Here is a 23,523-nt window from a genome sequence, read left to right on the forward strand (position 1 = left end):
GACGAAACAAAGCAGCATCTAAAAGAATATAAGAAGAGCTCGTTTTCATTTTCAGCTCCAGTCACAAAGAAGAACTCATACTCAACAATTTTATTGACCAAGAGTGATACATTGTTATACATAGTAACTAACATAACAACCAACGTTTTTACAAGTCTATATGCGATATGGAACATTTAAAAGGCATATACATAGATCAAATGGTGAGCGGAGTCATTGTGGCCTCACCTTAAGTGGTCATAATGGCTCGCAAAGTCGTGTTTCGCAACAGATAAACTGGAAGCATTATAGTTTCTCAATCATCAGAGTAGTAGTTGACAGCCACATGCAAGCTTTCCTTTAGAGCCTAGAGGAAAAATGTCATATACCGAATCAATGTCAAATATAGGGAGGTTCAGTTATTGTTAGCCAAGAAATAGAAGCAGAAACTCAAATAGTAACACAGTATATATCTTTACCAAAACTACCAGCATTGTCTATCACTATTCAACTCCGAAGCATATCAGGTGTTTGCAATGATCAATCAAACAACAGCAACCTTAAAGATCAGTTATCATGATTCTCTAGCTGACCGAACAACTTAGGATGTGATTGCTTCTAATTGGCAATCGCCTGCACCCATAAATTCTACTCGGCAATGTGAACAAACATTGAAAAAAAAAGAATCAAGGAAAGAATAGTGTGACAGTTATCTCCGTATATTACCAATGGTAAGGAAACGACCTCTGGTGATTAATTAAAAAATTTAGGCCGTATATCCAGACACAAACAGTCGGATGTTATCTGTTCCGGTGATCTTTTGAAGCTCTATAGAGCTCATTGACTAGTGATTTGTAAGAAGCCAAGTCAGCTACAATCCCTATCTCAGGTTTTTGTTTATAATGCTTCGATGCATTTGCATGTCTATGGTGACCTTCCAATAGGGTGTTGTATGTGATGTCATCCGGAACAACCCCTACATTAAGCATGGCATCTAGCAACATGTCAGCATTCTTCATTTGTCCCAATTTGCATAGTCCATTCAGTAGAACATTATACGTCACAACGTTAGGAATATGCCCATCACTCTGCATTTCCTTAAGCAATTTGAAACCGGTTTGAGCATCACCTTTCTTACAGAATGCATCCATCATCATTGTATAGGTTACATCATCCGGCTTCATACCAGCTCGCAGCATCTCTCTCAAAGCTCTTTCAGCATCAATGACTCTTCCTTCTTTGCACATTCCACAAATAAGAGCTGAGAAACCCACCCTATCAAGTTCTATCCCATTCTGATCCATTTCCTTCCTTATCTCCAAAGCTGTGTCTACATCTCCTCCTCTACAAAATCCATCTATAAGAGTCGTATATGTAACTTTGTCAGGCCTCAGACCTCTACGGATCATCCCATCAACTATATTCCTTGCGGCCACCAAATCCCCGTTCTTGCAAAAGCCATTTACTAAAGTATTATATAAAACAATATCAGGCTGAAGACCCTTACTTAACATCTTCTGATAACTTTCTTTCATTAAGTCAATCTGTCCATTCCTACTATGACCATGAATCAAAGTAGTGAAAATAACATCATTTGGGATCAACCCTCTCTCACACATCTCATAAAACAGGCGATGTGCTCCGTCCATTTTGTTCTCCTTACACAGTGCATTAATCAAGGCACTATAGGTGAAAACATCTGGACGTGTTCTGCTTTTCTCCATATGATGTTTAAGCCTGAACCCTACATCCAAGTTTCCCACTTTACAATACCCATTTATCAAAGTGTTGAAACTAACCACTGTAGGCCGCAAACTCCTTTTAGTAATTTCGTCGAACACCTTCTGGGCATCACATATATTGCCTTCTTTACAAAATTTGTTCATCAAAATATTGAAAACGTACACATTCAAGGGAAACCCAGCATCCAAAATCTCCATATAAAATCCCCAAACAGTCCCAGTTGGATTCAGCTTCATCATCCGATCAAGCAAATTGCCACAGCCACGAATTGGAACAACGAAATTATGCTTCCGAGATAGCCTAAAACATTGAATAACATCGGGTATGAATCCTAGATCCATGTACGTAATCATCAAAGCATCAACAAGGAAATCACACATAGGTGTTCCTCTCATTTCTACCAAAGAGATGAAAACTGAAGAAGCCGAGTTTTTGCCTTTACGAGAGACGACGAGCTCGATAAGTGACTGTGCTTCCACGAACATTTCGTGAATAGCAAGAAAACGAGCCATGACGAAGTAAGTCTCAACGGTAAAACGAAATTCAGGCTGAGATGAGATGAATTTGAAGAAAGCGAAGATAGAACGGTGTGGGAGGGAGAGAGGGTTACGGTTGATGAGATCAACAACATGGCGAACGCTGAGCGAAGGCAGGACGTTTCTGATAGAAGAGCAGGCAGCGAACGAAGAGAATTCCAATGGCGGATCCTTGTAAGAATCTCTGATGGCAACCGAGAGTTTGACAAGAACTGGGTCATTGTTGTCGTCTGCTGAGATAGATTCTGGAGAGTACCATGTCGATAAGAGGGACGACGATACACGAGAAAATCTCTGTGGGTGAGATCGAGAGAGTGTGCTTCTTAGAATTTCGATTCTGAACATATCTGACTCTTTGACTCTCAATTTCGCCGGCGCCGGCTATTTCGAGTGACTTTTGAATGAAAAAGTCGGGTTATTAAGTAACCGGACTTCTGCGAGGCCGGTTCGCAACGGTTAGCGTCTAGTTTTTCGGTTCAATGTATTTATCATGTGAAGCTAATCGAGGAAGAATGTTGTGATAAGATGCAATTGGAAAGGAAAATGTCAACTTTTCATAAGAGAAGACAATTTGATTATCACTAAATTAAAGATACTATATGTTAGTAAAGCAAGGAGATAAGGATATTGATAGTTATAAACGATAAAAAAAAGTTTTGCTTCATAGAATATCTGGAGATTCTACAGAAATTGTAGGTAAGACACATGAAGATAAACTCAAATACGGAAGAAACAACTGGAAGATAGAACTAATAGCCTCCCTTGAGATCGTTGACAACATCGTAAGGGATTGGAGTGACAGTCTCCAAGGTCATTCCTTCGACCATGAATCCTGGTTTGGGTCCTTTAGGCTGTCTCTTGGTGCTGATGGTCTCGCCTGTGGCTTTGGCTGCAGCCTTGAGCTCATCGTTCTTCTTCTTCCTCAGCTTGAACTCCTCAGCACATCTTGATTGCTGCACATGCTCCACACGCACATGGATCCTCTTCCTTATGATCCTGTTGCCAATCTGAAACACCCCACCATCATATGTCAGTCATTATACCCAAGATAGGTACTAGCAAAAAGGCAAGTGTTATTGTCACAGGATAATCCACATTACACAATAACATCTCTAGAGACTTATGGAAACAAGTTTAGTATACGAATGTTTGTGGTCAATTGAAGCCAAACTACAGCAATGTGATAGTCATGAAACCAAACAAACTAGCAGTACAATGAACAGGAGTCGAAGTATTGCATCAATGGAGATGTAAACTAGAGACTGAGCCGGAACTGTGATGCAAAAAAGGGTCAAATTGATGCAACACAATGCATGCTAAGGCTAAAGACTATACTAAATCTAAGCAATCAAACTTCGAATCTGAAACTGGATCAAGCAAACGCTACTGCATAATAGAAGGTAAGATCTTTGAGAAAATAAAACTCAAAATCTGAGCTCAATTTTAGCATAGGATGATATTTACATTCTACAAACCAATACTCAATCACACATTTCAACATAAATCAATCAACAATCCAAATAGCAAAACAAGAAGCTCAAATCCTAATTCTATATGAAAAAAAGTTTTGAGGGAAGTGAGAGTTCATCATTCAGACCTGTTTGTTGACTTCAACACCGACGGCACGCTTGGTGACGTTCCAGATACGACCAGTACGACCATGGTAGAACTTGTGAGGCATACCCTTGTGGATCGCACCATTCACCTTCACATCGACGTAGTCGCCGACCTTGAAGGTTCTCAGGTACGTCGATAGTGGAATATAACCCTTCTTCCTGAACGGCCTCGCGAACAGATCCCTCGTTCTCGCCCGAACTCCATGACCCGCCGGCATTTTTTCTCCTCGTGCGACAACTAAAACCCTAGATCGCCGAAGAAATGAAATGAGGAAGGCAGAGTGTATTTATATCTCTGTTTTGAGAGATTAGGGTTTCGTAAACGGACCTGTTGGGTCAGAAAGTTGGGCTTCTATTTTTTAGAACCGGCCCACCAATAATGAAGAGTGAGTGTAATTGTGTTTTATTTTTTTTTGACGGCAAGTGAGAGAGTAAATTTACTAATTTATGTAGAGATGAACTTCTGTTCTATAACAACAACAAAGCAACCTCATAACTCAATCGACCAAATAGTTTATATCAATCATATTAGTTTCGATTTGCCGCTCAAATATTACTTCTCTTCAATCTGTGAACACTAGACTAGATAGGAATCACAAAATGGTTACATAACCAAATAGTTACTATGACAAACTCTCAAGACTCCATCTTGACACTGTTATGCATGGTTTGCTTCTGTCTCCACACTCCCAAATGCTGCCTCCTTTAACCCGTTCATGCATGAAGAAGGTTCCAGATTTAGCTTTGTCTCAATTTTCTCTGTCTCCACACTCCCAAATGCTGCCTCCTTTAACCCGTTCATGCATGTAGAAGGTTCCAGATTTATCGTTGTCTCAATTTTCTCAGACTGATCGTTTTGACAATGCTCGGTAGGTTGAGGAGGGATAATAACATCTTCAGGATTCATAGCTACTTTGCGTTTTACTTTCCGAGCTTTCCTCTTGAACTGAGCCTTCCTGGCTTTTGGAGTCTTGATGGTTTCTTTAAGTGGGATCGGTGCCAGTAATGTCTTCTTCTCACAAGGAAGTACAGTAAGCTGAGTGTTGTAGTTGGCAAGGTTGTTTTTAGATTCTGACTGGATCGCTAAAAGAGCAGTTCTCCCAGCGCTTATCTCAGCATCTTTTTTAGTTCTTGTTGCAGCTCCTGTGTACTTTATGCCTCCAATCTCTACAGTACATGTGAATTGTGTAGCTCTCCCAAGAGTTTCTATCCTTTGGCACTGATACAATGGAATCGCGTAATTCATCTTTTGAGCGTACTCTTGAAGAAGGTTCTTGCATAACCCCGTTTCATGCTGCATTAATAAGCCATTCAAAGTTAGCCACAAGCACATATGACACAGAAATAGCCCAAGAATCTTCCCTCTAGAAGTTGGTTATGCACATAAATCTGATAAGATAAAACTCCTCCTAGGTTCAATTCACCACAGAACTACACCACAGAAGATACTTGATTAATGTATACCCAAACCAAGACCCTTGATAGATACAGAATGCTCGGTAACAGATTCTCACATCTCCCTTTTAAACCTTTAACTTTCAAACTAAGCAAAAGGTCTGCTGCTGAGATGGCAAAGCTACAATTTGCTGCTCAACCCCTAGGCAGGCTAGTTGCAATAGTTTTGCAATGAACTTAACAATAATCACGACAGAAGAAAGATGAGGTGCTTACAACAGGTTGTGAAACACATTGGCTTAGCTCACTGGATTTTGCTAATTCCTGAAGAGCAACCTCAGCAGCCGATTGCTCTGCAGCCTTACGATTGAAGAATCCAGGCAAAGAATTATATCTGACACCATTCAGTATCACTGTTGATTGAAAGAAAGATTTGTGTGAAGGGCCCTCTTTGACAGTCTCATAAACAGGCGTTTGGAGCTTGTACTTCTGAGCATACTCCTGCAACCGACTTTTGAAAACATAGCAATTGGAAACACCTGAACAGGAAAAACGCTTCAAAATGAGACAAAAGATAAAACAGAAACAGTGATGATGCTACCCATTGCAGCAACAAATTACAAATAAAGCTCAAAACGACAAGAGGGAACAGCAGTGAAAGAGTCCTGAATAGCAAATGTAAAGGCAAGCATAAAGCTGACAACTTTCTCAAAGAAACTATACTTATCCAAAAGGGGAGTGACAATTTAAACCAAGCTTCTATGTTCCTAACAAATTGAGTCAATAAATCATCATCTCAAAAGAGTAAACATCCCAATTGATGCTCTCATATATGACATATCACACATCCCGAAGAAGAGCCAAGTGAGAGGTGAAAACGAAACCAAACATTCCGAACTTTATGGAAAATATTGAAAGCTTTTGCCAGAGAGATCTACGCTTAAACCCACAAGGGACAGATACACTTGTAAGTTCTAAGTAATCAAAACACTACAATCCAATTTCCAGGAAGAAAGAGCTGAGCAAGAAGACAAAAAAAAAAGGGAAAAAGCATGATCTGGTTTCAATTTTGAAACCCGGAAAGAAAAAACCCATCAATGTTGAATTAAACATAATGCTGAAGAAGAAGAAGAAGGGGTAATTCACCAGAGGAAGCATCATTGGCGGTCATTTTCACGAGCAGAATGTAGCTGAAGAGACGAAGAATAGTTAGTAGGGCACGGCGATGAGAAGAGCCAGAAAGAAAGAAACTTGTTCTCGACACTGCTGCGAAGAAGCCGAGAGATATGATTTAAGCTAAGCGCTTCACCAAAAACCCTCTCTCTCCCCTCGCGTTCCTCCTCCTCTTTACTGATTTTTTTTTTTTTTTCTCTCAAGGACAAATAAAGGTGGTTCTTAATTGATTTGTTACATGTACTAATCATGTTTTTAATTACAAACCTATATAAATTATATCCACAATTGATTCATGAGCCCATGTAAAAAAATATTTGAGCCCATGTAAAAAATATTTGAGCCCATATATATCGCTCCTGATAACTGTAGAATAAATAAGAGTCGAAATTACCTCTTTCCTTTTCGTTCCCTTTTTTTTTTGTTCTCTCTTCCGAAACACCATTGCCACGCGCGTACTCTCCACGCGTTTCAACAGTCGTGAGTCATCTTCTTCTCCGATCGTCTGTCTTTATCGGCGGCTTCCTTTCTTGGGCATCCTCATGCGTAAGTCTCTGTCGTTTCATTTATAACTCCCAGTTTTTTGGTGAAATTTGATTCCTTTGTCCTGTTCTAAGCCGAAACTTGTCTGCAGAATTGAATACGACGAAGATGGTTGATGATACTAGTAGCAATAGCAGGAAGAGAATCATTACTGAAGGCGACATCGCCACTCTTTTGCAGAGGTAAAAAATATCTCCTTTTTTTTAATTCGTAAATTTGACTTATTTTTCTCTTTCCGAAAACGTAAGTCAGTGTGGGGATTTTGATATTTTGATGCAGATATGATATGAAGACGATACTGAAAATGCTACAGGAGATGGCTTATTATTCAGAAATCAAGATGGACTGGAATGAGTTGGTGAAGAAGACTACTACCGGAATTACCAATGCTAGAGAGTACCAGTCGCTATGGCGCCATCTTTCTTATCGGCATCCTCTCCTCCCTGTGGAAGATGATGCTCAACCCCTGGTACTTTTTTGGTCTCTCTTCTATACAGTTTTGATGAATTGCAAAAAAAACTTAAACTTCTTGGTAGCATTAGGGATCGATGAGTACAAGAAGGAATTGCTGTCTGCATCGTTGATCTAGTTTACAATTTTTTTAAACGAATGCTGCGTGTGCAGGATGATGATAGTGACATGGAGTGCGAATTGGAAGCTTCCCCTGCAGTCAGCCATGAAGCATCAGTGGAGGCTATTGCGCATGTCAAAGTAAGAAGGAAAACTAATATTTCATTCCTTAGATAGTTTCCTTGGGTTTATGTATTTTTCTGGGATTTTCTGTGTTCTCAATCTGAAGTCTCTGGACTCTTTTCAGGATGTCAGTTTGCAGTTGGGATACCACCTTGCTCTTTCCTTTATGATTAGGGTGTTGGTTACTTCTGCATATAAATTCATTCTAAGTTTTCGTTTCTCTTTTAATCCCAGGTGATGGCTGCTTCATATGTTCCAAATGAGTCCGATATACTCGACAATTCAACAGTTGAGGCTCCCTTGACTATAAACATACCTTATGTTCTGCCTGAGGGTTCTCAGGAACCATCAGAGTCTCATTGGTCGTCAAGAGGGATGAATATCACCTTTCCTGTCTGTCTTCAGAAAGTTACATCTACCGAGGGGATGAATGGAAATGGTTCAGCTGGTAGTAGCATGGCTTTTCGGAAGAAAAGGAAAAAATGGTCTGCTCAGGAGGATGAGGAGCTGTTCGCCGCTGTTAAGCGATGTGGTGAAGGGAACTGGGCTCATATCGTTAAGGGAGACTTTAGAGGAAAGAGAACCGCCTCCCAACTCTCGCAGGTTGTGATTTCTCTTAGTCAATATTGACTGCTCCTTTTTCATTAGTTTCCTTGAAGAAATCATTTTGTAGTGTAGGGGCCCTACCCTTATAGTCTTGTTTTTTGTATTACATCCTGTTTATGCATCATTATCTATATTCTGTTGCTGATGAATGGTGGATATTGCCTCCCCTGTTTTAGTTTTTTGTGGTGGCTCTTTACAGACGAAATACCACTGGTAATTTCTCTAGAAATATATCTGTTGTCATCTAGTCTGGTATGGACGTGGGGTTCCCCCCCATTTTTCCGGGTTCGAATCCCGGCAACAGATTCTTTGGATGATATGATTAATAGTCTCTTGGAAATCATAGAAGGTAGCTAATAAGACAATGTTTTATGATATATTTATCCATCTTTACATTTTTACGTAGATATTTTCCATCAGATAATTTCTGATGCTTGTATAAAAGATAACAATTCTTTCGCTACTTGGATGAGCATGTGACGTTTAGCATTTGTCTATTCTTTTTTCCCTTATTGGTGGTAACAACTGACTATTTTGTTTGTAGAGGTGGGCGCTTATAAGAAAAAGGTGTGATACTTTGACCTCTGTTAGCCAATCTGGCCTACAACCAACTGAAGCGCAGATAGCTGTTAACCATGCAATATCTTTAGCTCTGGGAAATCGGCCCCCTTCAAAAAAGCTTGCAATAGGTACTAAGTAGCAGAAGATCCTTTCCTGCTAATTCTAGTATTTATTTTATAACAGAGGATGTTTTGGTTTGGTTACCACTGGCTATGTTATTGTCTAAACCAGAAATTAGCTTACCTGTTTAACTGGGGTGGGGTTTGTGGTTATAATATTTGGGTCATTCTTTTTATTTATTTGGTACATCAATTAGACTGCATTTTATGCAGGTGTTATGCCAACGACTTCATCTTGTAGCATCACAGAACCGGAAGCCAATGGGGGCAGTTCTTCTCAAGGTCAACAACAATTTAAACCAATTGTTCAAGCATTGCCTCGGGCAGGAACATCACTTCTGGTTTCAAAATCTCGAGTTGTTAAGAAATCAACAGCAAGCTCCACTTCCAGATCGAATCTTATGGTAACAGCTAATTCAGTAGCTGCAGCTGCATGCATGGGTGATGTATTGACTGCTGCATCAAGACCAAAGGTCGAACCTGGAAAAACTGATGCTCCACTAGTGCCAAAGACTAAACCTGCAAAAAATGCTTCTACAGCCTGCATGCCTCGGCCCTCAGGTAGCCTCTCCATGCCAAAGGTTGAACCAGGAACGAGTGTTGCGGCCTCTAGTATCATTAAAGCGGTTGGACCTGCGAATATGCGGCCTCTAGCTAATGGAGAATTGAAACCTGTGACGGCTTCATCATCCTCGAACAAACTTCCTCTCATGGCTCCTCGTTCAGAAGGATCTACAATGCTTTCTGCTTCTGCCCCCTTGGCTTCTCCATCGAGGATTGTCTCCAATCAGAGAGTTTTTGCAGCCTCTGTCCCAGCTACTGTATTACAACCAAAGCCAACTGCAGAGACTGTCACTTGCAAACCAGATGGTGGACAGAAAGGGCAAGCTCGGGGTAATGAAGCAAGCTCATCGGCTGCAATCCAGCCACATCAAATGACCTCAATAAACTCGGAGATTAGACAGGGAAAGCAGGCTACACAGGCTCAGTCCCCTAATCTCTTACCTAGGAAAGTTCCAGTAGTTCGGGCTGCAGTTCACTGTGCTACTAACCATAAGTTGGTGGATAATCCATCTGATAAAACTGTAGTACCTATCAGAGGAGCTGGTTCGCAATCTAAAGCCAAAGATGAAGTAAACAGTAAGGTTGGTCCGGCACTTAAAGTGAGTAGTGTATGCGGAAAACCTCTTGAGGTTGCAACTGTGGCCGGGACCGGACAGGGTGTTTAGTTCTTTGACATAATCGTCTGATACTTTATTTTGGAGCTTTCATTTGTAATTTTTATTAGAGAACTGAAAGAAAGATATGATGTAAAGGAGGCCCTTGAGTACACGGTACTAATTAATATGAATCTCATATACTTACAATCTTCAAACTCTACAACATATAGTTAGATTTGAATCTCAGGACTTTTAAAGGAGATCACTTCCTCAGCTTCTTTTGACATATTCAGGGACCTTCACAGGTGGGACAATGTAGCTACACTGTTTTTGCAGAGCTGGAGATGGACTGACACAAGAGAAGATTGTTGAGGCTTGCTTCGGTTGTTGTTTATACTTCTTTAACTTGACACCAAACAAGAATGACCTTAGTGGAATCCTAGGCTTTCCACTTGATGATGAGGTGTTCTTGCTCAGAGATCTTGTAGCCGTCACATTCAAGATCCCAAGATTCTCTTCTAGTTTGCATACAACTCTTTCTACTTCATTTCTCAGTGTTTTTGCACGATCAAGGCCTGCTTGAAGTTCGTTGAACACCTTTTTGTTCTCCTGTTTCATGTTAAGTATCTCACCATGGAACTTTGCAGCCTGGTAACCGCTTATCTCTGTACTGCTTACTTTAGTTCCACCCGATTGAGACGTGACCCTTGAAACTTCATCTTTGATATTGCAAAGTGTTGCATATCTACCCTCAAGTTCGTCTCTCAGAACTGCACTGTTCTCTAGCCATAACTGCAGCTCTGTCCGAATCTCTCTAAGGTGTCTATATATAGGCTTTGCTTCTGATGCAAGTGAAGTGTTACTACTGCTTCCAGCATTACCTTGTTGCTTGCTTTCAATTTTCGATAGCTCTGATTTCAGGTCCTGAACTGATGTATGGTACTTCTGTATCTGATGAACAGATGTACTAAATCTTAACCAGAACTCGATATTCTCCTCCAGCACCGCGTCAATATCTCCACGCACTTTTTCTTCCACAGTTGGAATTTTCTTTCTTAGGCTGTCATTAATGTCTGCAAATTTCACCTTAACCCCGTCTTCCTTTGCTTGTTCAGATGCTCTCTTCAAGTCTTCTCTTTGCTGATGTGGTTCCATGGAGAATGAAGAGTTAGAGCTAGGATAAATGCTCAAACTTTCAGACCGGCTTCTTTCTACTGGATGCGGAGAATCCTTGCCGGGCATTTCTGGTTTCTGGCGTAACAAATGAAATTCCACGTCTTCGCAAGAAACAGCATTCTTGAGCTCTCTCAACTGCAATGCCAGCTCAAAGAAGCCATCACGGTTCTTCTTCTCAACTTCACTCAACTTTCTCTTCACTTCTCTATAGTCCCTTAGTACTGATGTGTATTCATCCAATAGAACCTTCTCTCTATCCTCCATTCCATCTGCGGGTAACAACTGCCTCCAGTTTCTCCTCTCCTCATCTTCCGCCTCTGTGCCAAAGCAAGTGCTTTCTGTTTCTGATAAACCACCACAAGAGTCTCTTGTCTCTGATTTCTCTTCCTGCACCGACTCTTGATCTCTACTATGTTTGACTACAATGGCCTCTTTAATTTCCTCTGCACTCTTTATCTCTCCCCCGTTTGAGATTGAATCCAAATCCTCACTAGGATCCTCCTCCTGGACAGCTTCCGGGTTAATCCCATCACCTTCGACATCTTCATCCATTTTCACTTCCTGTAACTTTCCTGATAAGTCCTTAGCTGTGCTATTAGCTTCAGTCAAGTGCTTCTGAAGATTCTTGTTCTGGTCTTCCACTCTCTGGAACAGGTTTCTAACTTTGCTTAGCTCATCTTCAAGGGCCGTTATCCTTTTCTTCATGTCTATGGAGTCTGATACAAGACATGCCTTGTCTTCTTCTAAACCACGGATATGTTCATGTAACTCATCTGTATCTGTTCTTAATGTCTTTACCAATGCCGTATGAGACAACGCTGTTGTTTCCAGAGAAACCACTCTCTCTACAAGTTCATCTATCTTCTGTGTAAAGTCCATATTACTCAAGTTCTCATTCAAATCAACCTCTCTCGATTCTTTCACAGATTCATAACTCGATTCTTGACCATCAAAAGCTTTCTTTGCTTGTTCTTCTACTTTAATCTCAAACTTGGTCTTCAGTGCTTCAAACCTCTCTGTTGCAGTATCAATCCTTCCCTTCTCAATTTCTGCATCTTCTGAAAATAGCCTCTGCGTCTCCTCAAGCTTAGCAATTGTCTCTTTACAGGAGCTTAGAGCAGTGCTTGCCACCAGCGTCCTAGCTTCAGCATCTTCGATCTCTGCACCAACCCCAAACTCATCTTGTAAACTGCAAACTCTCTTCTGCATTTCTTCAACTTCATTCTCTAAATTCCAATACCTTTCATAAGATTGCTCATAAGAACTCCTCACAAACTCCTTCTCAGTCTGCAGCACCAAGATACCCTTGTGAATCTTATCGATCTCCTCCAGTGCCTCTTCTTTACTCAATCCGGAACTCACCAATGCAGAAGAAGATACCGAACTTTTCAAAACATCAGGTCCCTTTTTCGACAACACCATCAGAGATTGGCTCTTGAACTCTTTCTTGGGAACCTCAGGGACTTGTGGTATGTTGGTTCCAGTGGGAATGAGATGAAGATGCTTAGGTGGTTTCTTGGGATCATCACCATCGTCGTCATCATCATCAACAAGAGGAAATGGAACATGTTCAGGGAAAGCGGTAGCGATCATATGATTGGCACTTTGAAGTTCTGTGGACAAATGATCATAGCGTTCTGCTAAAGCACGGTATGATCGAAACGCTTCTTCCACGAAATTTACAATCTCAGGCCTTTTACGGTAATACATCTCTGCTCTTTTAGCAAAAGTGTCTCCATCTTCATCTATGATCTTAAGTGTGTACTTTACCTTCTCCTCCATATCTAGGAAAGTTGAAAAATTTCGGAAACAACTCAATAAGGCTTTATACTCTCGGTTACGTGAAAACATGAAGGAACGTACGTACCTTGGAGATTGTGTTCGAGCCATTTGGATTGTTTTGTGCGTATGTGGCTGGCCCACCACCATGAATACGCATTGCTCGCTGCTCTCTGCAACATCAGAGTTTCTTCTTTATGATCTGCATCCTCCTTTTTCTTTTGTTTTTTCCTTCTCTGTTCCCATGTTAAATCTTTTTTTTTTATAAGATTCTTATGACTTTTAAGTTTCTCCCTTGTGGGTTTTAACTATAGAACACCTAAATTTAGAAGATGGCATATTGTTTTCTTTTGTTATTTAAATTTGTAAAATGTTTCACTGTAAATGACTATATAAGACTTGGCAGTTTAACTGGTTTGTAACAGACAAAATAATGGCCGATTGTTACATTGCATTGTTGTTGTAGAATACGTCACTATCCACCAATGTCCTTTAAGAAAAAGAAAAAAAAACACATGGATGAAACTAATTTGGATTTAAATGTTCAACAAAAAACGGTATATTCACATTCGAGTTTTGATAGGTTTCAAGATATACGTAAAAATTACTCGGAAGAACCTCAAATAAAACCACAAAATGGCTAAATATATTCATCAACCCTAAGTTAACGTATCGAAATTTTACAAAAAAACGAAGAAAGACGTTTTTCTTCTTAGAAAACTCCTACAACAATATAAACACGTCCTAAAGGTGTCGATTTGATATAAATCCTCTAAGTCTAACCATCCAAGACCCCAACACAAAACCCGTGGTGTGTTCGTTGATAGCCACCCAATCTCTATTTCTCCTCAGCTTCGCCAGTGGAAGATGACAGCCTTGGCCGTTTTGCAGCTCGCTTCTCCTCTTCTTCCTCCATTGGCTCCTTCTGATCACACTCATCTCCAACATCTTCACTCGTCTTCTCCCCAATTTCAGGATCATGCTCCACTGGCTTCTCCACATCTCCGTCATCTTGACTCGATGGAACAACAAGCTCAACATGAGTAGAAACGAGCTCTTCATTCTCAGTGTTATGGTCAGTGTTAGAACCCACGGTAGCAGATAGTAAAGAGACGGTCTCTCTTGGAGGACTCTCGCTGATTTCTCCTTCATGAGCATTTTCTATCTGGTTGTCTTCTATGATACCGATATCTTCTGAATCATTAGAAGTGCTTTTCGAAGTTTCAGATAACAAATCAGTCTCATCTTCCTTCTGCACCAGGGGAATACCAAGGTTCCATGAAGAGAATGAATTAGATGCTCTCGGAGAGGCAGTTTCAGTGATGCATTGAAAGTTGCCCTCTCCAGCGTTCAAACACATAAACTGTTCACCAGTTTCCATGTCCACTTGCTGCCCAAAACAGAGCATATATAAGAAAATTAAAATTGGCGTGTCAAAAATAAGGAGATTTTATCATTAGCTTGCGGAACTTTTAGTACCTCTCTTGCCAACGAGTCGTTACTAAGATGATAAAACGAAGATGGTTCCTCGAATGGTTCTTGTAGTTGTACAAGTAATGATCTTGTGTTGTTGGCTCCTGAATCGAATAAATCTCTTAGTACCATACCCGAATCATTAGCAGCTTGTATGTTCCTCATGGAAGATCTTTCAAGCAAAGTCATTTCGATTCCTTGATCGTCTTGCGTCTGTGTCATATTCCCGTTACAGTCTATCATGGGGCTGCATCTCTCAGAGAGAACCTCAATGCCCGTATTGTCATTGACGGCAACTGGACTTTCGCAGGACTGGTTCTGTTCATAACTAACTTCCCGTGACCGGTTTTCAAGGAGTTCAAAAATTAACTTCTGAATTAGAGTACGCTTCAATGATGCCTCGGCAGGAGGAAACCAGTTCAGATAAAGCTGAGGAAACCAGAGAAAAAGCATGATCAGCAAATAAGAGACTGAAAAGAATACAGACCCAGCCGCTAGTAAAGCACTTCAACTTCTTTCAAACTAACTCATGAAATCAGGAAGCAAGCAAAAGATTCAATTTTGATTGTCTGCAAAGAGACCACTTCTATACTAAGCAAAAAAAGCAGAAAACACAACTGGAGTAATCAACCGACAGCAAGAAATCCAAATATTCTAGCAAGCATCTGCGAAATGATTGCGGGTGAAAAATATTCAGTTTGGCAAATCTTATTAAAAGTAACAATTGGAATAGAGACTTACAAAGTTGGAAGCATTGTATATCTTGAACGGACTAAAATTAAGGGGAGCTTCAGCAAGAAATAACTCTAGATAGTGCAGCAGAAAGAGGCCACAGTCAAATGAGTTTTCCTGCTGTGGCAACTGAAATAGAAAGAGTAAACTTGCCATCACATAAACAATTATTAACAGCTGCAAAAAGTATTTATCATTTAGCAGGAAAATTGTTAAAGTTAAAATAAAGTATTGGTACAAGGCTACAAATGATAAAAGGCAATGGAAGGTCAAACATCAATTGCTAGCTACAAGATTCATAGGCAATCCATCAATGTGAGAGGTTACTAAGTCGTTTGAAGTGAGTTCAGATCACGTTTTTAAAATGTAAAACACATGCAAATGTAGATTGCTTTTAATAGAAAATATTGCAACAATGCTTCTGTCATCGTGGTAGTAAATTCATGGAGGGCAGCTACTTTAGTTTCGTAGTGGTAGTAAATTGCCTAAAAGATCAACAAGAAATAACCACGAGTCAATCTTTCCATTAAAAGGGAACTAAAAGAGTAACAGAGATTGGTTAGATAAGAATATAATTTGCTAACTTTCTACCACTGAAAATTTAACATACGAAATCATATAAACCAAGGAATCCTTCAACAACAAAAAAAAGGGGATTTCACAACAGCGAAAAATTGCACCTCAAGTGAGACAAACCGCAAATTCATGAATCTGGAAGAAATATCATCCGATGTCTCTTTATGCCTCTCCTTCCACTCCTCGCACAAGTAACTAAATCAGAATAATGTTGTTATCAGAAAATTGCACTACCCAGCTTAAAACTTGAACATATTAGCTCCACACTTAATTTGAAAGGATCAGAATATGGAGCTAGAACATTTTCTTCAGCAAATAAGATAAAGAGAGCATGAGGAAAATATAATATCATCTCGGTGGCAAACGTAAATAGATGACGGATATGCAATGCTACCAAAATGAGAAGAGACAGAGATTAGAAGACGAAACCAAACAGGGTTGTAAGGGAGCTAACATACCTTTGGACTAGATTTTTAAGCCCTGCATGGCTCCCTTTTATAGAATCCATATGTAATATGCACGGTACTTTTTTCGAGTCATCCAAGTCTAGATCTGTAGAATGATACAACATAAATAATAAGAAATTGGATGATCATGACTTAGTAAGAAAATGAAGTGAAATGTGACATTACCTGTACGATTAGCCACTTCACCAGGGTGACATATGACTATTAAACTCCAGTGAAGGCTGTCATCAGAATTTAGCAATGTCAGATTTTGAACTCATATAAATATAACATATAGAGAAGTGCCTTATAGTTTTTCGTACTTGAAGTTCACCGGCACAAAAATGTAGTCCTTTCCAAACATGTCCACCTTCCTTGTCCACTTACGGACACGTAGGAAAGCAGCCTTTCCATCAGCTATACTTGATGGATCTTTGTCGAGATCAGCAAGTTTCCGGAAGAAAAAGCTGTTAAAGAAATGGAATCTATGTTTTTCCTCCGTTTGAATCTGATTCTTTAAATAACTGTAAATAATAGAAAAATACACCAAAAAGGTTAAATACGGTTCGCATCACATTAAGTTTACAGTATGACTGCAAGCACTGCATTAGTAAAATTGTGAGAAATAGTTCACAGCAAAACAGCAAACCCAAATATAGTTCACAGCAGCCCATGCCAGAGTATATGCATTGCATTAGAAGAATTAAATTTAAGAACTCACTTAATATAGAAGTCAATGATTGTGTCATTTACAAATGTCTCTGGCTGCAAGAGCTCAACATCTCTTTTGCAAATGGAAACAGCATCTGGGTCTCCTTTCGGATAGACAACATCCTCAAAAGGTTCATCAAAGCTGGAAAGACAACATAAAACTAGCAACTCAATATGAAATGCCACCTCTTAAAGAGCCATAAAGTACCAAGTAGTGATGTACTTTGGTAGATGTACTCCTGAAGTAAAACAGAAGACAAAATCTTAATACACAAAAATACAGCTCCCATAGAGCAGTTTCACCTTGGAAAATAACGCTTCTGTTGATTCAAGTTATACCCTGATACATCCACGTCATCCCTACAATAAAGAAACAGGACGAATTGGAACAAAAAGTCACAAAAGTGCCTAAAATGTAACCAACACTAAATATGAACAGTGTCAGTTTTCTTAAGATTTGGTCCAGTTTTCCCTCAAGAAGTCAAAAGTATTTCCTTTTATATGCAGATTGCTTTTCACTTAATGCTTTGTCTATTTTAAGCTTTAAAGGCTTCAAGTCGAATTTCAAGTTTAGATTCTCATAGGGTTATAACCAAATGAATCATACTCATAGTGTAGTTCACAATTTCCCAGATATCAGATATCTAGCAAATAATATTCATTATCAGAGCATGCAAATACAATTTCTAAATGAAAATGGGGAAAAAAAAAAGTAATTTTTAATTAGCACTTCATAATAATATAAGCTTACTCGAGGTCAGCATTCCACACAGCCGGGTATTTCACATGCAGGGAGTTTATCTTTTGTTGCTTCTCAGGCCAATTATGTTCTTTTACTGCAATCTTTAACTCCTCAATGTCTGGAAACCACATGAAGCAATATAATAAGTTAGAAGAGGGAACCCTTGTGTTGAAAAGAGTAGATGCTTAAAAAGACAGACTCTTCGTTTATGCAGAAATGAAATTAAATAAGACATCTCTCTCTTATAACTCTTAGCCACCATTAAACATGAACATACATGAAGCGGCTCCTACCATGACAATTAGAAAGTCACTATCTTCGGCAAACAAGCGATATCGCTAATATAGATCGATTTAAAGTATTGCATGTAAAGAAGAATTAAATATATCTCAGTGGGATATCAGTTCACTTTATATTATCCTTTCTATTTACTGTTTTTCTACTAACTTTGACCAAAATCGAATAAAAGCATGTACTAGTAGTATCATATGTGTATTATTTTTTCCTATAGTAAGATTAGTTAACCAGTAAACCTCTTAGCAGACAAACCCTATTTGATATTAAAGTCTACATACTTATTAAGAATAAGCAGGAATAAAAAAAGTAACTCAACCCAAACTATATGCAATGAGAAATAAGACGATTCGGAGAAAAAGTTTTAGTGACATGAAAAAGCATTTTCCAACAGTTTGAATGTTTGATATAGTAAATAAACCTTCAATGACCCCTACTCATATTTTTGTGCTATCAAGCTTTTAGGCAGTAGGATCCCGAATATATAGCACCCGAGAATGAAAAAGCCATAGTATCATGTGTCTAAGATGACTAACCACAAATCGTAATGGTAGGAATCAAACAAGTCCGCTTGTCACAGGAAGCATTCTATGATAACCTAAACGGCAGATATACAGAAGCCAAGGATACCTGTGATGTGTTGCATACCTTCATGGCATTTTTCATCCTTCAGTAGAACTCGAAGTCTGAGAATGATCAATCCAACCTACGAAATTGACCAGCAAAAATTGTAAAAGTGATAGACCATATGCCCGTAAAGTATCCTTCAATATAAAAAAGTACGACATAATGAATAACTCACATTTTGGTACCAATTGTATTGAATACTAACAATGTCTTCAACACCAAATTCACAAGAAAATGGCCCTTCTTCATTATTTGCGAGGAAACTCTTTATTTTGATGCCATTGCATGAAAAGATTACTAGAGATGCAGCACAATGCATATCCTTAAGTATAGCATACTCCGAAGTCATTACAACAGCGGTGCTTAGGTCAATCTGTGAAGTGGAAATCATTATCTTTTTGCAAAAAAGAATCACTATTATCTTTTGGCAACCACACGAGATGGCCTTAAAGGCCAAACAAATTCTGGCAGCATTTTTTTAGCCATTGGTTAAGAAACTAGAAAACTCATTACCTTTTCTACATCGCTGAAGTGTTCAGCCACCCAATCTTTCAGCGCATATAACATTGAAATCAATACACGGTCAGACATAGGAGGGCATCCAAGCATATTTAAAAGGAAATATAGAGAAAAGGTGTATCATGTACCTTCATCATCTTCTGAATCAGAATCTTGACTTAACGCAGATCGATCACTCAAGCTTTCATCAATAGCTGACATCATATCAATTTGCTCCTCCTGCAAATGTGAAGAGGTTAAAAATGCAAGGTAAGACTTTTAAAGTCTTTAGCATACATAAAATAAGTAATACAAGATAGATTAACATACACTGGATGAAGAATCTGAAAAGGGTGAGTTTAGCTGGCGTTGACTATATGACGAAGTTTCAGCGTAAAAACTACTTCTGCCTGGCTCGCAAGAGAAACTTTCTAATCCATGATCTACATCAGTTTCTTCTATGTGGTCTCCGGTATTCAAACCAAACATCAATCCATGGTTATCTTGATCTTCATCTGTTTCCTTTGCCAGGTCTTCAGTATTCAAACCAAACATCAATCCATGATTAACGTGATCGGCATCTGTTTCTTTTAAATGGTCACTGGTTTCCAAACGAAATGTGAGACTCGTTCTGGACTCCTCAGCTTCTGTTACAAAAGTCGGAGCATCTTCACATTGATGATCGTCTGACTCTACAGCAGTAGCAGGCTCTGCACAACTTGGACCTTCCATTTCTTCCTTCTGATCACTTTTTTCATTGCAGACTGGCAACAATTAACCATGTCTATAAGCATTCATATGTGATACAAATTATTTGCTTCTGGACAATATAGTACAAATCATTATAGTGCCTCCCAGAAATTATAGTATCCCAATAGCATTAGTATCATTATTTCTTACATACTCCAAAAACAAAGCAATGTTCATTCAACTATATACTAGAGTCCGGAAAACTAAAATAGATAGAAGAATTTACAGGTTAGCTTAGCTTCTCTCCGTTTAAAATCTCAACCCCAAAATTATTTTTCCAGAACTGAAACTGAAGCGAGAAATAGATATCACCATATGAAGTTTAAAGACGAAGAAGAGCAATAACTTACAGCTGTGGATGCGTTGGCGTTGCAGAACCGGAGAATTGCAAGGACTAGGGTTTGTGAATTTTTCCAATAACTTTCCAGCTGCAGGCTCAGGGAGCTCGTCCTCTTCTTTGAAATCGAAGACTTCCATGTTTTTCTTCATCGCTAGGGAAATCTGAGGATAAGCCTCACCGGTAAACGGAGAATCCAAGCCGGAGATCGGCGATCAGAAATCGAGGGGTCGAGTGAGAGAGAAGAGAGAGAGAGAACGTCAAAACAAAATAAGTCAACAACGAATGCCAGCGCGTCTGAAACTCACGCGCGGACGTAACTTTAGTACTTTACTCTATTTATACTAGTACTTAAATAATTTAATATTTTCATTACATAATTCCGCTTTGGAATGACAGATATACCCTTCTGTTAGCCGCGAGTTTAAAAATGGGAGACGTGAAAGCCATCGTCCTCTTGAACGTTCCAAGAGTTGAAGAAAATCACAAAAAAACTTAGCACAGAGAAGAGAGATTGAAGAAGTCATGGATGTTTCAGGAAGCTTGAATTGCGTTGTTGTGGCGGTAGATGGAAGCGAGGTGAGTATGGAAGCTCTGAGGTGGGCTCTAGACAACCTCAAGCTCTCATCGTCTTCTTCCGATTCATCATTCGTCGTCCTCCACGTCCAGCCGTCGCCTTCTGTCGCCGCTGGCGTGAGTCCCGGCACCATACCTTTCGGTGGTCCCAGTTGAGTCTCGTTACTACTAATTTTGTGATTGTTTGATGTATATATATGATCTCGACCATGTGGTGTTTGATGAATTAACTCTGGGAATTTTGCGATTAAGGTGGTCTTGAGGTTCCTGCTTTCACCGCTGCAATCGAGCAACACCAGAAGCGAATCACCGATACTATCCTCGAACACGCTAATCAGATTTGTGCTGAAAAATCTGTGAGTGGTGTGTTATTTCCCCTTTGAGATGGGATATTTTACCTCATAGTTCAGATCCAGTAGTGAGTTCTATAAGTTTGAATCTTTCTCTTTCACTGATTGATTAGAATCTGGAGAAATTACTTGTGTTATCTATAGAAGTGTATTGATGTGGGGATGGTGATTTATGAGCAAGTTGTGATGATTTACTCTCAGGTGAATGTGAAAACAAAAGTGGTTGTTGGGGATCCCAAGTATAAGATCTGCGAAGCTGTAGAAAATTTGCATGCTGATCTGCTTGTCATGGGTTCTCGGGCTTATGGCCGCATTAAGAGGTATCAATCTCTTCTTCCACTTATGTTGATACACTGATGAAAGCTACAAATCAAATTCCAAGCGTTTGGTCTTGGTTTCTATGCTGGACTAGTTGTTCCATACTGACTTCTGAGTATTGGTTTTCATGCTCATTAGCATCTTTGGCATGTCCATGAGTGAACTAGAATCTGTGTATGTTTCTTATGTGCCGTAGGTTAAAACTGGATGAGCTTTTTGGCCCACTAGTTAGAACCAGATTGGTCTAAGCGAGGCTTGAACAAATCCTGCTAAACTAGATGTAGTTTAAGTTTCTGCGTTTGCCACTGGTTATTTGGTTGGATGCATTAAGTCATCTCTTGCAACATGTATGATCTATGATGCAGAAAACTCTTAAGCAAACATCAAATGCTGAGAGAAATGGAACAGTACATCCTTTTCACTCTCATTAGAGATTGTTTTGCTTAATATGGATATCTACCTGGTTATTTCCTCCCCTCGATTAGCAGTAGAATAAATGAATAGATTTAATCTTTGAACTTGTCTGACATGGTTACAAGACCAAATAGGCAGAACTGTATTTTTTTAGGGGGCATTTCTCTGCTCACCTAGTAAATACTGCTTTGAGAAATCTTACAACAGGATGTTTTTGTTCTCAAATGAGTTAAATTTTATCTAGTGAGCAAATGCGAGTTTTAAATCCAAATTTTTTCTTACAACAGGATGTTTCTGGGAAGTGTAAGCAACTACTGCACCAACCATGCGCATTGCCCTGTTGTGATAATTAAACCAAAAGAGGATTCTTCGGCATAATCAGGTAAATAAGTATACCTGCTTGGAAATTATGTTGGACACTTCATTGGATTGTTCACGCTTTTATATTTTAGTAATGGTCATCAATCATAATTCATAACCCACATAATCTATTGTTCATGTCCAAACCAACCCAATAACTTTCTGTGATCTTGAGGAGCTTGTCAATAGTTTTGCCATTATAGCTGTAGCTAGTAGATTTTGTCAATGTCAAAGACCGCCTATAGCCTACTTCTCTCTATTGGTACAAGTAGCATCTATGACCGAGTTTCAAATCTCTTCATTTTTCAGTAGATATGTACATATGCAAAAGGATATCGAAGCCATCTTTTTAATTTTGTGAAGTTTTGTGAAGCTATGGAAGCAAAGCAAGAATTCACCAGCTTACATCCCAAAACGTTGGTGTGAATGTAAATTAATAAGAGCTACAGATAACTTGATTGGCTCAGTATATGTGTTGTATTCATATTCATCGTTATACTTTTTATGGTTGGGGATTGAATAATGTTGTTGCATCAAATCACTATGAAGGACATTTACAGAGCCAACTGGTTGTCAATGTAGGCTAACTCGCCCTCGTTAATTGGACCGCAAGCATTGAAAAGTAGTTGAGAGAAACAAAGAAATCGTGTAAGAAAAATCTGAACCGATCAAGCCTCGCCTAAAATGTCCAAGATTTTCTTGGGAATTTGGCCTGCCTTGCATAATTGAGTGATCATTTTCCGATATCACGTAAATCTTTGAAAGAAAACTTATCCAAATTGCTTGGAAATTTAATTGGATGTAGATGCAAATGTGTATTTTACTGTATGGACAAAAGGTAAAGGAAAGATAATGACAATATTCAGAAGATAAATATTTCAGAGGTCTCGTGAACGAACGATGAGAGTAAATGACGAAAGAGGAATCGTCGGTTTGTCACTGTCAACACGATAAGGGAGGCTCACGAGTCACGGACATAAAAATCAAAGACTGTTCTCTTTCATTAGAGTAATATAAGTAAGTGTTAAAAGTTAACATAAATACCCTACAAAATAAAATTTGCGAATCTTTAGAAACAAGACATATTACACCGATATATGGGTGTGAAATGTATATAGTGCACTTGTCCCAACCGAAAAGGAAAAGAAAGAAGAAACCAAATAACAACAGTCTGTTAGTTTGTCCTGATTTTGGCAACACAATTATTGGTTCGTTTGGTTTTATTTTTTTAATCACTATC

General features: G+C 39.2%; 7 protein-coding genes across 16 annotated transcripts; 2 read left to right on the forward strand and 5 right to left on the reverse strand.

Annotated features, from left to right (window-relative positions):
- Window positions 1–65: 65 nt before the first annotated feature.
- On the reverse strand, window positions 66–2,796 carry LOC9325830 (putative pentatricopeptide repeat-containing protein At1g09680). Of its 4 annotated transcripts, none has more exons than XM_021012516.1 (2): window positions 706–2,796; window positions 66–346 (listed from the first exon to the last, which is right to left on the reverse strand). In XM_021012516.1, the coding sequence occupies exon 1, from the start codon at window positions 2,601–2,603 to the stop codon at window positions 780–782; it is 1,824 nt and encodes a 607-aa protein (XP_020868175.1). In that variant the 5' UTR covers window positions 2,604–2,796; the 3' UTR covers window positions 66–346; window positions 706–779. The 4 variants fall into 4 exon arrangements, with proteins under 4 accessions (XP_020868175.1, XP_020868174.1, XP_002892516.1 ...); XM_021012515.1 differs by having other exon boundaries at window positions 66–612; XM_002892470.2 differs by having other exon boundaries at window positions 66–627.
- An 81-nt stretch (window positions 2,797–2,877) lies between these two features.
- LOC9328579 (60S ribosomal protein L21-1) lies at window positions 2,878–4,266 on the reverse strand. Its single transcript, XM_002892471.2, has 2 exons — window positions 3,856–4,266; window positions 2,878–3,265 (listed from the first exon to the last, which is right to left on the reverse strand). Exons 1-2 carry the CDS (start codon window positions 4,090–4,092, stop codon window positions 3,008–3,010), a joined length of 495 nt encoding a protein of 164 aa, XP_002892517.1. The 5' UTR covers window positions 4,093–4,266; the 3' UTR covers window positions 2,878–3,007.
- Window positions 4,267–4,345: 79 nt separating this feature from the next.
- On the reverse strand, window positions 4,346–6,685 carry LOC9328580 (double-stranded RNA-binding protein 1). Of its 2 annotated transcripts, XM_021012530.1 has the most exons (4): window positions 6,416–6,648; window positions 5,546–5,808; window positions 4,701–5,168; window positions 4,346–4,616 (listed from the first exon to the last, which is right to left on the reverse strand). In XM_021012530.1, exons 1-4 carry the CDS (start codon window positions 6,438–6,440, stop codon window positions 4,533–4,535), a joined length of 840 nt encoding a protein of 279 aa, XP_020868189.1. In that variant the 5' UTR covers window positions 6,441–6,648; the 3' UTR covers window positions 4,346–4,532. The 2 variants fall into 2 exon arrangements, with proteins under 2 accessions (XP_020868189.1, XP_020868188.1); XM_021012529.1 differs by having other exon boundaries at window positions 4,346–5,168; window positions 6,416–6,685.
- Window positions 6,686–6,797: 112 nt separating this feature from the next.
- LOC9328581 lies at window positions 6,798–10,331 on the forward strand. Of its 3 annotated transcripts, XM_021012512.1 has the most exons (8): window positions 6,798–6,988; window positions 7,077–7,167; window positions 7,265–7,454; window positions 7,610–7,696; window positions 7,913–7,966; window positions 8,084–8,281; window positions 8,829–8,973; window positions 9,178–10,331. In XM_021012512.1, exons 1-8 carry the CDS (start codon window positions 6,985–6,987, stop codon window positions 10,191–10,193), a joined length of 1,785 nt encoding a protein of 594 aa, XP_020868171.1. In that variant the 5' UTR covers window positions 6,798–6,984; the 3' UTR covers window positions 10,194–10,331. The 3 variants fall into 3 exon arrangements, with proteins under 3 accessions (XP_020868171.1, XP_020868170.1, XP_020868169.1); XM_021012511.1 differs by having other exon boundaries at window positions 6,798–6,992; window positions 7,913–8,281; XM_021012510.1 differs by having other exon boundaries at window positions 7,913–8,281.
- Window positions 10,332–10,390: 59 nt separating this feature from the next.
- LOC9325831 (protein NETWORKED 2B) lies at window positions 10,391–13,592 on the reverse strand. The gene is made up of 2 exons (XM_002892473.2): window positions 13,168–13,592; window positions 10,391–13,084 (listed from the first exon to the last, which is right to left on the reverse strand). Exons 1-2 carry the CDS (start codon window positions 13,259–13,261, stop codon window positions 10,395–10,397), a joined length of 2,784 nt encoding a protein of 927 aa, XP_002892519.1. The 5' UTR covers window positions 13,262–13,592; the 3' UTR covers window positions 10,391–10,394.
- A 111-nt stretch (window positions 13,593–13,703) lies between these two features.
- On the reverse strand, window positions 13,704–20,573 carry LOC9328582 (probable ubiquitin-like-specific protease 2B). 2 transcript variants are annotated; one of them, XM_021012507.1, is made up of 16 exons: window positions 20,279–20,573; window positions 19,509–19,942; window positions 19,328–19,418; window positions 19,194–19,228; window positions 18,856–19,053; window positions 18,702–18,759; window positions 17,769–17,877; window positions 17,321–17,377; window positions 17,028–17,159; window positions 16,630–16,830; window positions 16,493–16,548; window positions 16,319–16,412; window positions 15,965–16,055; window positions 15,294–15,413; window positions 14,559–14,981; window positions 13,704–14,469 (listed from the first exon to the last, which is right to left on the reverse strand). In XM_021012507.1, the coding sequence occupies exons 1-16, from the start codon at window positions 20,415–20,417 to the stop codon at window positions 13,918–13,920; spliced, it is 2,790 nt and encodes a 929-aa protein (XP_020868166.1). In that variant the 5' UTR covers window positions 20,418–20,573; the 3' UTR covers window positions 13,704–13,917. The 2 variants fall into 2 exon arrangements, with proteins under 2 accessions (XP_020868166.1, XP_020868165.1); XM_021012506.1 differs by having other exon boundaries at window positions 18,684–18,759.
- A 29-nt stretch (window positions 20,574–20,602) lies between these two features.
- On the forward strand, window positions 20,603–22,862 carry LOC9328583 (universal stress protein A-like protein). 3 transcript variants are annotated; one of them, XM_021012538.1, is made up of 5 exons: window positions 20,603–20,992; window positions 21,094–21,197; window positions 21,393–21,511; window positions 22,211–22,305; window positions 22,593–22,862. In XM_021012538.1, the coding sequence occupies exons 1-4, from the start codon at window positions 20,791–20,793 to the stop codon at window positions 22,299–22,301; spliced, it is 516 nt and encodes a 171-aa protein (XP_020868197.1). In that variant the 5' UTR covers window positions 20,603–20,790; the 3' UTR covers window positions 22,302–22,305; window positions 22,593–22,862. The 3 variants fall into 3 exon arrangements, with proteins under 3 accessions (XP_020868197.1, XP_020868198.1, XP_020868199.1); XM_021012539.1 differs by having other exon boundaries at window positions 22,596–22,862; XM_021012540.1 differs by having other exon boundaries at window positions 22,657–22,862.
- The last annotated feature ends 661 nt before the right edge of the window (window positions 22,863–23,523 follow it).

Source organism: Arabidopsis lyrata (assembly GCF_000004255.2).
Source record: "Arabidopsis lyrata subsp. lyrata unplaced genomic scaffold ARALYscaffold_1, whole genome shotgun sequence".
Taxonomy (NCBI): domain Eukaryota; kingdom Viridiplantae; phylum Streptophyta; class Magnoliopsida; order Brassicales; family Brassicaceae; genus Arabidopsis; species Arabidopsis lyrata.

Excerpts from the sequence above, each read along its gene's own strand:
- LOC9328580 (XM_021012529.1), bottom strand. The coding sequence starts at position 6,440 with ATGACCGCCAATGATGCTTCCTCTG. Across the intron at positions 5,809-6,415 it reads CGCCAATGATGCTTCCTCTG|GTGTTTCCAATTGCTATGTT; the intron begins GTGAATTACCCC and ends TTTCCTGTTCAG. Across the intron at positions 5,169-5,545 it reads AATGTGTTTCACAACCTGTT|CATGAAACGGGGTTATGCAA; the intron begins GTAAGCACCTCA and ends TTATTAATGCAG.
- LOC9328582 (XM_021012506.1), bottom strand. The coding sequence starts at position 20,417 with ATGAAGAAAAACATGGAAGTCTTCGATTTCAAAGAAGAGGACGAGCTC. Across the intron at positions 19,943-20,278 it reads ACGCCAACGCATCCACAGCT|TCTGCAATGAAAAAAGTGAT; the intron begins GTAAGTTATTGC and ends AATTGTTGCCAG. Across the intron at positions 18,760-18,855 it reads AATACAATTGGTACCAAAAT|GTTGGATTGATCATTCTCAG; the intron begins GTGAGTTATTCA and ends TCAATTTCGTAG.
- LOC9325831 (XM_002892473.2), bottom strand. The coding sequence starts at position 13,261 with ATGTTGCAGAGAGCAGCGAGCAATGCGTATTCATGGTGGTGGGCCAGC. Across the intron at positions 13,085-13,167 it reads GCTCGAACACAATCTCCAAG|ATATGGAGGAGAAGGTAAAG; the intron begins GTACGTACGTTC and ends CAACTTTCCTAG.
- LOC9328583 (XM_021012538.1), top strand. The coding sequence starts at position 20,791 with ATGGATGTTTCAGGAAGCTTGAATTGCGTTGTTGTGGCGGTAGATGGA. Across the intron at positions 21,198-21,392 it reads AGATTTGTGCTGAAAAATCT|GTGAATGTGAAAACAAAAGT; the intron begins GTGAGTGGTGTG and ends ATTTACTCTCAG. Across the intron at positions 21,512-22,210 it reads GCTTATGGCCGCATTAAGAG|GATGTTTCTGGGAAGTGTAA; the intron begins GTATCAATCTCT and ends TTCTTACAACAG.
- LOC9328579 (XM_002892471.2), bottom strand. The coding sequence starts at position 4,092 with ATGCCGGCGGGTCATGGAGTTCGGGCGAGAACGAGGGATCTGTTCGCG. Across the intron at positions 3,266-3,855 it reads GTGTTGAAGTCAACAAACAG|ATTGGCAACAGGATCATAAG; the intron begins GTCTGAATGATG and ends GGGGTGTTTCAG.
- LOC9328581 (XM_021012510.1), top strand. Across the intron at positions 7,168-7,264 it reads ATCGCCACTCTTTTGCAGAG|ATATGATATGAAGACGATAC; the intron begins GTAAAAAATATC and ends ATTTTGATGCAG. Across the intron at positions 8,974-9,177 it reads TTCAAAAAAGCTTGCAATAG|GTGTTATGCCAACGACTTCA; the intron begins GTACTAAGTAGC and ends CATTTTATGCAG.
- LOC9325830 (XM_021012516.1), bottom strand. The coding sequence starts at position 2,603 with ATGTTCAGAATCGAAATTCTAAGAAGCACACTCTCTCGATCTCACCCA.